The 12,632-nt window shown below is 39.7% G+C and overlaps 1 protein-coding gene across 1 annotated transcript in view; it reads right to left on the bottom strand.

Moving 5' to 3' along the window:
• The window catches only part of lmbrd1 (LMBR1 domain containing 1), a 221,227-nt gene that overhangs the window by 42,384 nt on the left and 166,211 nt on the right, over window positions 1-12,632 (bottom strand). The window contains exons 13-15 of the mRNA XM_056471443.1: window positions 12,192-12,256; window positions 11,252-11,354; window positions 552-656 (exon numbers count right to left, since the gene is read on the bottom strand). Of these exons, the coding sequence (XP_056327418.1) occupies window positions 552-656; window positions 11,252-11,354; window positions 12,192-12,256 (273 nt within the window). The remainder of the gene's footprint in view (window positions 1-551; window positions 657-11,251; window positions 11,355-12,191; window positions 12,257-12,632) is intronic.

Raw genomic sequence — 12,632 nt, 5'->3', positions numbered from 1 at the left:
TTAACACATTTCTAAACATATACATACATATATATATATACATACATACATACATACATACATACATATATATATATACATACATACATACATACATATATATATATACATACATACATACATAAATACATATATATATATACATACATACATACATATATATATATATATATACATACATACATACATACATATATATATATATATATACATACATACATACATACATACATACATACATATATATATATATATATATATATATATATATATATATATATATATATATATATATATATATATATATATATATATATATATATATATATATATATATATATATATATACTGTACACACACACACATTTGTGGGGCATCTTTGTTCAGTTGGTTCCCATATTTGCCACAAAGCCTGACCTTATTTTAAACTACATTTGACCTATACAAAGTCACATTTATAAAGTAATAATAAACAGTCTTTGTACCATTTCTAACATTCTATATAAAGCAAGAGAATGAAGATCAAACAGAAATAACATGATTTCTCTCACCCTTATCCAAAAGAACCAAATCCCCATATTACGGATCCCAGCCATTGAGGTGAAGACAAAGTACATTGTGATAACGGTGATGAGAACGTAATCCAATGGGAAAACCTGCAGAAGGGTGAGGGAAAAAAATATATGAGATAAATGTAAGGGGGAAAAAAAATCCAATTCTGGACACAGCAGCTCCACATACGCACAGACTGAATAGGCCTTGGTCTATTTCAGCCATTCACAAAAACGACAATGCACTCGCTGTTCATCTACACACACTATTCAGGCCTTAGTGTCATCTAAAATAACTATTAACCTGACAATGAGGATGGCTGGAAGGCCGTGGCAGTGTTGCCCGCTCTCGCTGCCTTTTCTTTGTGTACCATAGTGGTTTTTTTCTAAAGTAAGTGATGCATGTTTTACAAAACACACAACGCTGGAGGCACAAAGAATATATATATTCACACTCAGACTCTCTGCGGTGGCCTAAAATACTGTCACTCCAGCGCTAGAGATGTATCGCTCCACAACTCTGAGAGGATCTTTTAGCAATTGCGATTATTTTCAATGCATTTCATCTCAAAAGAGCCACAGGAAGTACAGGACAGAACAGTTTGAAAGTCAAGCTAAAACTGTCTGGCTTTTCCTGGACGGGCTGTTGGCTTGTGGAAATGGCAATGCCTCTTCTGTTGGCAGCTCGTCCTCAACTGGAGCTGAAATGCTTTCTTTGAAACGAGCAAAAACACACACTGACCTTACCTGTTGCCCTCATATTGCAGATGGAAAATGGTCAGTGACATCATGAAGAGCAAATTAGAAATGTTTCTCGAAGCATGAGCAATAATCTTCCGGCTCGCACGTCTTATCCCTTTGCAAATTACTTTTCTTTTTCTCCCCCTTTTCACATGGCCTAATTGCTGAAATCAATGGTCTGGATTCCTGAACAATTTGGTTTAATCAAGCCATCTCGAGCAGCAAGTGAAACAAGCGATCGTATTTTATTCAAGCACATGGAAACTGATCATCGCGCTACTTGAAGTAGATTGAAGGATTTGAAATCTCTTGCAAAAGCCCTAAATGATGAAAAGCGTACTTATTTCACATTCAAAAATAACACTTAATTCAGAGGTCATCGCCGCTGGACTGAGCAATGAAATGTTCAGGGATTTCTTTATTTCATTTTAAGGATTGTACATTGGTGTACTTGCAGATTGTGGTTTAGCAGTATTCTTTTACACATATATAAACAAATGAACTCTAAATGAACTATAAGCACAATTATCAAGCAATTGAAATCTAAGACACACAGCCTTGAACTATAAAAATAGGTGGAAGGTTTAGTTAGACAATAAGAAATGTGTATTGTTACAATCTTAAAGATGATCAGTCAAGGGAAAGGAAAGGAGAGTAACATTCATTTTAGGTGAAATACATAAGCAAACACACAATATCAACAAGTGAGGGACAAAATACCACGACTTACTAAACGCAATAAAGTGTTTTTTATTCACAAAAGATTGTGATAATAAGTGCAAAATATGCATATATAAATAACTCATTTCTAATAACTAATTTATTTTATCTATCTATCTATCTATCTATCTATCTATCTATCTATCTATCTACAACAATATTTTAAAAATCACAGACAACAAGGGGGACACATAATGTTTAAACAGGTAGATGGGAGAGTTATGAAACACGGGCGGCATCCAAACAATAGAAAAAAATAAAACAAAACAAGCTATTCTATTGGCCCAACCTCTACCCTAACTACCCGAAAAGAAAAATATATCAATATTTAAAAGAAAATCTTTGTGCTTCTGACAATATTTCCTTAATAAAAAACAAAAATAAATAAAACAATAATAATAAGGTCCCACTTTATATTAAGTGGCCTGTACTTACATCAGAAAATTAGTACAATATACTTTTTGTCTTTATAGTATTGTAACTTCACTTCCTCTTGAAGTGGGCTACGAATAAGGTTTGGGACAGTTCTGGGGGTATAGGTAGGTTAAAGGTTGGGTTAAAGTGTGGAATGAGTCAACAGTGTAATTCTAAAAGTAATTACAGAAATTATTTACAGATATAATTGCAAGCAGACCATTTTTTGAATATTAGTACAATGTAAAAACAGGTATGCATGTACATAATAAACCCATTGTACTAAATTCGTCATTTAAATGTAAGTACATACACTGTAAAACCCAAAAAGTTAAGATAGCTCAAACCATTTGAGGAAACCGATAGCAACAAACCATTTACAGTAAGTTCAAAAACTAATGAGTACTGTGAACTTAATCCATTTGACTAAACAAAGCAATTTGAGCAGAGTAAAAACCGATAAATGAAGAGAACTCGAACCAACTGGGTTATGGTAACTCAAACAGATTAAGGAAACCAATTACAAAAAACCATTTATTCCTAATGAGTACTGTGAACTTAATCAATTTGAGTAAATGAAGCAATATGAGCAAAACCCAATAAATAAAGAGAACTCTCAACTCAACTGAGTACTGTAAAACCCGATAAGTTTAGGCAACTCAAACCATTTGAAACTGATTGGTACAAACCATTTGAGTTAAAAAAGCTAATCTATATGAGTACTGTGAACTTACTCCATTTAAGTTAAGGTAACTAATTAACTCATTACCATCAACACCGAGTTCAAAACTCTTTTCAAATGAGTAAAGTTAACTTTCAGTAAATTTTAAGTTAACTACACTCATTTCATTTGATAAAGCTGACTGTTGGGTTTTACAGTGTAGTAAGTAAGGCCACTTAATATAAGGTGGAACCAATAATAATGTTAATAATATATATATATATATATATATATATATATATATATATATATATATATATATATATATATATATATATATATATATATATATATATAACTTTTAACAGGTCTCATAAGACAAAAAAAAAATGGGTTAAGTGAAAAAAAAATATGAAAATGAAGTTGCTCTTGCACTGAATCATTCCTTCCGCTGAAGTAATGACAATAATGAATAATAACCAATAATAACTGTGCTCAATGCAGTGGCCAAGTAGATTTATTTTAGATTAGTCATCACATATCACATATCACTGATCTGTGTAAATCCATTATTAATTACATTTTTAATAATTATATTTCTGATGACTCATTTCAGTGGGTTAAGAATTGAGCTTTTTTTTTGCAGTGTGAAAGCACAGTAAAAATAAAGATTTATGTTAAATTAATATATTATAGTATAGTTAATATTATAATATTTATAATATTACAGTTTTACTGTAATTGCAGATGTGGTAAAAATAAGAAGCTTCTTCAAAAACAAACAAAAACAATTTTGAACTGTTGTCACGGATTGGCCAGGCTCTTCCACCAGCATCACGCAACGATCACCGTCACCTGAGTATTAACCACGCACAGCTGCACCCAATCACTTCCATTCACTATATAAGCACACACCTCACTTCAGTCAGGGTCCGGTCTCGTTCCCACGAAGCGGACTCATAGCGAGTACCTCCTGGTAGTCACTATCACATTGATCTAATCTCTTGAACTTACCTTATCTCTGTTTCGTTCCAGTCTGTCCAGTGTTCCCGGTGTCCTGTCTGTATTGAGTGTGTCTTCAGTCTGTCTTCCCCGCAAGCCCTCTGGTGTGTGCATTCGGCCTCCCTCAGTGTCTGTCATCCATCCTGCTCCGAAGAAGGAATATCAGCTCAACCATACTCCATTCACATCCCCATTGTTATCCTTGTGTGCTCCACTGCTGTAATAAACATCTTTCATTATATACTCACCTAACTTCTCCGTCTGCTTCCCTAACAGAAGACCGGACCAACACTTCAATACAGCATGAGCACTCCCGATCCCATTCAGGAGTTGGTGGACTCACTGAAGAGAGTTCTACTGTCAGCTACTCCACTTCCCGAAGCACCACCAGCACCGAGCACTTCTTCACCGTCCACCCACTCATCCAGTCCCATGGCTCGACCAGCGCCCTACTCTGGCGGGGCGGAGGAGTGCAATGGCTTCCTATTACAATGTTCTCTGATATTCACAATGCAACCAGATTTATACCCCACAGATCGGTCCAAAATTGCATTCATCATCTCCCTTCTCTCTGGGTCGGCTCTCCGGTGGGCTGAGACCATCTGGCAGCAATCTGGGCCGATAACCAATTCCATTCATAACTTTACCACATATTTCAAGGAGGTCTTTGGTCGTGCAGATGGAGAAGTAGCAGCCGGAGAACAATTATATAATCTTAAGCAGGGAGCCATGTCCACCCAGGACTATGCGCTCCGGTTTCGTACTCTGGCTGCTGCTAGTGGATGGAATGAGCGATCTCTCCTAACAACTTACCGGCTCGGATTGGAGCCCAACCTGAGGTTACAGCTGGCAGCCCTCGACGATACCATGGGGTTGGAAAAATTCATCCAACAATCACTTCGATGTTCCGATCGTCTGAAGATCTACCAGCATGACCTACCCTCAGTGTCTCAAGCACTCCTTCGTCCGCCAGAGCCAGTCGTCCCTTCAGAACCAGAACCTATAATCATCGAATCTGGTAGACTCACGACCACTGAGCGACAGAGGAGGCTGACCCGGGGTCTGTGTATGTACTGTGGTGCCGAAGGACATGTCAGGCTGGACTGTCCCATTCGTCCAGTACGTTCCTTGGTGAGTGTGTTCAGTTCTCCCATTGAAAAAATGCACCCTCTCACCACCAATGTTCAGTTAACTGCCCATTCTGTCTCTATTTCATGTACGGCCCTCATCGACTCCGGGTCAGCCGGAAATTTCATCTCGTACGCCCTCTGTCGCCACCTCCAACTCCACACCGAGGCCTCGACGCACGTCTACCAGATTCAGCCTATCACCAACGACATCCATTCCCAGGCACGTATCCATCGTAAAAGTGAACCCGTCACTCTCCAAGTGGGTTTACTTCATAAAGAAGAGATTCAATTTCTGGTTCTGGAGGGAGCATCAATGGACATCATCCTAGGGCGCCCGTGGCTGGTGAAGCATGATCCCATCCTCTCTTGGGGCACAGGAGAGATTAAAAGATGGGGTAACGAATGCGTCTCCAGCTGTTTTTCCGACCTACCCTTGCAGATTCAGAAACCCATAACTGTCTACGCCACGTCTGTCGAAAGTCCAGTCGAGAAACGATCCATCCAGATCCCGAAGATCTACTCCTCATACGAGGATGTATTCTGCCCCAAGAGAGCTTCCCAGCTACCTCCACATCGGCCATGGGACTGCGCCATAGACCTGCTTCCAGATGCTCCTATGCCCAGAGGTAGGATCTACCCGTTGTCCCTTCCGGAAACTAAGGCCATGGAGGAGTACATTCAGGAGGCGCTGAGTCAGGGGTATATTCGCCAGTCCACGTCACCCGCTGCCTCAAGCTTCTTCTTCGTGGCCAAGAAGGATGGAGGGCTGCGGCCATGTATAGATTACCGAGTTCTGAACCAAGGTACCATCAAATTCAGGTACCCACTTCCCCTCGTCCCTGCGGCCCTGGAACAACTCCGATCTGCCCGGATATTCACCAAGCTGGACCTCCGCAGCGCATACAACCTGGTACGAATACGCGAGGGGGACGAATGGAAGACGGCGTTTGTGACCCCTACTGGGCACTACGAGTACCTGGTCATGCCCTATGGTCTGGTCAACGCCCCCTCCGTATTCCAGAACTTCATCCACGAAGTCCTCCGGGAGTTCCTCCATATCTCCGTCATCGTCTATATTGATGATATCCTGATTTACTCCCGGAGTGAGGCCGAACATCGCCACCACGTTGCGGAGGTCCTACAAACCCTAAGGAAGCATAAATTGTATCTCAAGGCTGAGAAGTGTTCATTTCACTTACCATCTGTTCAGTTCCTCGGATACATCATTGATCGAAGAGGGGTGCGCATGGACGAGGGGAAGGTCACTTCCGTCATCTCCTGGCCTGAACCTAAAACCATTAAAGAACTCCAACGATTCCTAGGGTTTGCCAATTTCTATCGACGTTTCATCCACAACTACAGTCTTATCACCGCTCCACTCACCAACCTCCTAAAGAATCAACCCAAAACGCTATCCTGGCCACCCGAAGCGGCCGCAGCCTTCCAAAGACTCAAGAAGTCCTTCACGCAGGCTCCACTCCTGACTCACCCCAATCCCGACTTACCTTTCGTGGTCGAGGTGGATGCATCGACCACCGGAGTAGGAGCCATCTTGTCCCAGCTCCAGGGTAATCCTTCACTACTCCATCCATGCGCCTACTTCTCCCGAAAGCTCAGCCCGGCGGAAAAGAACTATGACATCGGAAACTGTGAACTACTAGCCATCAAGCTCGCCCTGGAGGAGTGGCGACACTGGTTGGAGGGAGCTAAACACCCATTCCAGGTGATCACCGATCACAAAAACCTACAATACCTTAAAGATGCAAAAAGACTCTGTCCTCGTCAAGCCCGGTGGTCCTTATTCTTCTCCAGATTTCAGTTCTCCATATCATATCGACCAGGATCCAAAAACATCCGGGCAGATGCACTCTCTAGAATCCATGACCAACAGGAACTCAGTGAGACCCCGGCCAAAATCCTCCCAGATCAGATCACTGTCTGTCCTATCACCTGGTCCGCTCCAACAGCTGTCGCCACCCCAGAGTCCAGAACTCCGCCGGGCTGTCCCCCCAATCGACGATTCATCCCTGAAAATCAATGGGTAGATCTCATTCACTCCAGTCATACCTTTCTGGGCACAGGGCATCCCGGGGCCAACAACACCCTCTCGCTGCTATCCCAACGCTTTTGGTGGCCGAACATGGCGAGGGATGTGAAAAGATACATCCAAGGCTGTAGAGAATGTGCCATGTCAAAGAGTCCTCGTCATCTACCTGCAGGAAAACTCCATCCCTTGCCCATCCCAAACCGCCCCTGGTCACACCTAGGAGTTGACTTCATGACAGACCTCCCATCGTCTGAAGGTAATACTTGCATTTTAGTCATTGTAGATCGATTCTCCAAATTCTGTCGTCTGATTCCTCTGAAGGGTCTACCCACAGCCCTAGAAACCGCTGAAAACCTGTTTAACCATGTCTTTCGATGTTTTGGGCTACCGGACCGAGGACCCCAATTCATCTCCAGACTATGGAAAGCCTTTTTTAGACTCCTAGGTGTGACCGTCAGCCTCTCGTCTGGCTATCATCCACAGACCAACGGCCAGACTGAGAGGAAGATTCAAGAAGTGGGGCGGTTCCTCAGGACCTTCTGTCACGGTCATCAGAACTCCTGGAGCCAGTTTCTGGGCTGGGCGGAATACGCCCAGAATTCCCTGCGGCAACCTACCACCGGACTTACGCCATTCCAGTGTATTCTGGGCTTCCAACCTCCACTCTTTCCCTGGGATGGCGAACCTTCTGATGTCCCCGCAGTGGATTACTGGTTCCGGGAGAGCGAGAGGGTCTGGGACGATGCTCATCACCATCTCCAGAGGGCAGTTCGCCGACCCAAGGAGGTGTCAGACAAGAAGAGGATTCCTGGACCTATCTATGCTCCGGGGCAGAAAGTTTGGCTCTCCACCAGAGACATCCGCTTGCAACTGCCCTCCCGAAAACTTAGTCCCAGATTTGTTGGTCCCTTCACCATCCTGGAACAGGTCAACCCAGTCACCTATAAGTTACAGTTACCACCACAATACAGAATCCACCCCACATTCCACGTGTCACTCCTGAAACCCTTTCACGACCCTCTGATTCCCTCCACAGAGCCTGGCCATGAAGAGGAACCCCCTCTTCCACTGATGTCGGAAGAAGGATCCATATACAAGGTCAAGGACATTCTACGCTCCCGACGTCGTGGTGGTCATCTGGAATACCTCGTAGACTGGGAGGGATATGGTCCAGAGGAGAGGTCTTGGGTCTCCAGATCCGATATATTAGATCCCACACTTATGGAGGAGTTCCACTCCAATCACCCCGAGTTCCCAGCACCTCGTGGACGAGGTAGACCACCACGGCGTCGGCGGTCTAGGCCCTCAGGAGCGGGCCCTGGGGAGGGGGGTAATGTCACGGATTGGCCAGGCTCTTCCACCAGCATCACGCAACGATCACCGTCACCTGAGTATTAACCACGCACAGCTGCACCCAATCACTTCCATTCACTATATAAGCACACACCTCACTTCAGTCAGGGTCCGGTCTCGTTCCCACGAAGCGGACTCATAGCGAGTACCTCCTGGTAGTCACTATCACATTGATCTAATCTCTTGAACTTACCTTATCTCTGTTTCGTTCCAGTCTGTCCAGTGTTCCCGGTGTCCTGTCTGTATTGAGTGTGTCTTCAGTCTGTCTTCCCCGCAAGCCCTCTGGTGTGTGCATTCGGCCTCCCTCAGTGTCTGTCATCCATCCTGCTCCGAAGAAGGAATATCAGCTCAACCATACTCCATTCACATCCCCATTGTTATCCTTGTGTGCTCCACTGCTGTAATAAACATCTTTCATTATATACTCACCTAACTTGTCCGTCTGCTTCCCTAACAACTGTATGATTTAAAGAAAACACTTTAAATACATTTTTGCTGCATTTTCAAAAATTATTATTAGTATTATAGTTACATAATTATACTAACATAACTATTTTTACAACTGTTAAAACAAATATGAAAAGCAGCCAACAAGGGCCTACATGCAGATAATGCTGCTTAATACATTACATATAAATACATTACATATATAAATACATATATATATATATATATATACATATATATATATATATATATATATATATATATATACATATATATATATATATATATATACATATATATATACATATATATATATATATATATATATATATATATATATATATATATATATATATATATATATATATATATATATATATATATATACACAGTTTAAAATGACATTTAAAGGCTTAACTAGGTTCATTAGGTTAACTAGTCAGGAATCAGGATAAGGTAATTAGGCAAGTTATTGTATAACGATGGTTTGTTCTGTAGACAATAGAAAAAATATGTAGCTTAAAGGGGCTAATAATATTGACCTTAAAATTTAAAACTGTTAGAAAATTAAAAAACTGCTTTTATTTTAGCCAAAATAAAACAAATAAGACTTTCTCCAGAAGAAAAAATATTATCAAACATATTGTGAAAATTTCCTTGCTCAGTTAACTATTATTTGAAAAAATATTTTAAAAAAGAAAAAAAAAATTCAAAGGGGGTTTAATAATTCTGATTTCAACTGTATATTATCACTGATAATTACCATACTTTAATCAACATCATTCAATAATAAGGCTGCACAATATATCGTTTCGACATTGATATCCAAATGTGCACATTTGCAATAGTCACATCACAGGATCTGCAATGTCAAGTTGAGTTTATAGTAGTAACCATAAAACAATTAAAATGTATAATTTGCATTTGTTTAAGAACTGTGACTGTTAGAATTTCAGAAGAGCTTAAAATGTAAAAAGGCACAAGAATCTGTATAATTTGTAACTATAATAAAGGCTAATTTGATATAATTATTAATCTGATAAAGACTATAGTGTTGTTTTACATTTGCTTAGTCATTTTCTGTACCTGAGTACTATTAATAATGTACAGCACTGTTTATTTCAATTGTTTAATCTTTACTCTGATGTATTTATTAATGCTTGAAATTAGTATTTTTATTTTTAAATGCAAATGATTCAAACGCCTCCAGAATCACCCCAACCAACCTAAAATAAGGAATTCTTACTAAATAAAGCAATTTGGTTAAATTGTATTTATATTGCAATATATAAATATAAAAACTAAATATCGCAATGTCAGATTTTTACAATATCGTGCAGCCCTATTCAATAGCTTTCATGCAGGGCTGGGCCAATAAACAATATTATATCGAATCGTGATAAAATGTATGTCAATAAAAATCATAAGCTCTGGACTTTTTTACTCTATATTGATCTAAGAGCCAATCACACAGCAGAAATGTGCAACAATGAGAATCAAAGTGTGTTGAAATGATAAATGTATTGAACTTTCGGCCACCAAAAATTTATGGACGAAAATATGTTATGCCATTTAATGAACCCTCTGATTTCATGGCAGCCATTGTTGGGGTACTCTTTTAAAAGTGAAAGCATTAACAACTTATATCGAAATATATATCGATATCGTTCAATATGGAAAATAATTATCGAGATTGCATTTTTGCCATATCGCCCAGCCCTATTGCAATGTCTTTACTACAATTAAAAAAATCAAGTAGTCATATTCTTAGTCATGTTATTTTAATTAAAAGTAATAGTTAATATTGTTAATAGCAATATAACTTTAATACTAATGAATGAGTGGGTGTGTCCAAACTTGTGACTGACAGCCTGCACTTGCCAATTAGAGGATAATTTCCATTTCCTACTGCTGCTCGTCTCGGAGGAAACTGCCTACGGTGAGCACATCGTTTTCCTAGTATCTCTTGAGACACATCCGCAGCTGGCAAAAACCAGTGTCATTCTGCTACTAAGTTCCGTAGTATGAAAAAAAACAAACAAAGCAAACAATGCTTTCCATTTCTGGCATCTTCTCCTCCCGAGTCATTACACAACTCGGGTTGCACACATACAACTGTCACTAGTACTCAAGGACACAAACGTGAAGCGATTCTGAGAGCGAAGAATAAGTGAACGCCACTCACCGGTTGCAGTGCCAGCAGCAGCTCATTAAGAGGGTTGGTTAAGTTGGTCCCAAAGATGATAAATCCAGTGCTGATACCAGCTGAATGTAAAGCTTTATCCAGACTGCAACAAGACAAACATGCTTAACAACATCATCGCAGAAGAGACTGAACTCAAAACATCATTAACTACAGTTCTCCATGGTCTACTGTGGAATGATGGCAAATTGTTGGAAGTGTGAGCTCATTTGAAGCATTGCAGGTGTTGATGAATGTGTGTGTGTAAAGTAGCAATAGATTTATGGTTACTCCAGCATTGAATCATTGTGTGCCACTGAGAGGATGACATGTTTTTTGTAATTTTCAAATGAGCAAGTCGTGGATATTGGTGATTTATGACTTTAGTATGACCTAGGTATTGCAATTATGATGTGGTTTATAAGGTCATGCCTTTTGTCCTCGTAATTCAAAAGTGTTAAAAATCATACTTATCTATAGGCATTAGACAATTACCAGTATCCAGGTTTACCGTGGTTTGGAAAAGTCAAGTTGTAAAGGAATCCGTGTTTTTCAAATGAATGAAGGTAGCAGAAGACAATGATTCATTTTAATTATTTAGCCTGACATGTTTACTGTTCCAAAATATGTTAATTGTTTCTTAAAATAAAATAAATTGTCGTTGTTTTACACAGATATTAAAAAATAGCATCACAATACCATGATACATAGAAAATGTGATATTTTATCCACTGTTATCATATCATCCGGGTCTTAACGCCCACTTAACGGGGGTTATTTCACATACAAAATTAGGGGTAGGGTATATAGGGTCATATAATAAGTGCCCATAGAGAGTACTCATAAACCACCAATGTGTGTGTGGGAGAGTGTAAGAAAAACTATTTAGATGGAGGAGAGTCTACTTTCAGGGTGACATTTTGTGCAGGTTGATGGAACTTACTTGGAAATAAACAAGGTCACGAAGAACAAAAGGGCCACCAGGATGAAGAAGACTCCGAGCAAGATCTGACAAGACATTAAAAGACAACAACACTGTTACAAGAAGTGTTGGAAAAGCTACTTTGTAAGTTCAGCAACTTTACTTTAGAAAACCGTGTATCCTTGTATTGTAAAACTGCTAAAACTGGTCAGACAAAATGCACAAAAGCATGAAACATTACACTAGGATTCATTTTGGGAAATATTTTTAGAATTTAAATAAATATATTGTACATGTAAAGGCATAGTTCCCTCACAAATGGTAATTCTATCATTATTTACACTCCCTTTAATTTGTTCCAACTCTATTTGTTTTTTTCTTCTGTTGAACCCAAAAGGAGATATTTTGAAAAATGTTATTAGATGGAACATATTGACTACCACTCTATGGAAGTTGATGGGT

Source organism: Danio aesculapii, chromosome 13 (genome assembly GCF_903798145.1).
Source record: "Danio aesculapii chromosome 13, fDanAes4.1, whole genome shotgun sequence".
Lineage (NCBI taxonomy): Eukaryota > Metazoa > Chordata > Actinopteri > Cypriniformes > Danionidae > Danio > Danio aesculapii.
This window is presented reverse-complemented; position numbering and strand designations above follow the sequence as displayed.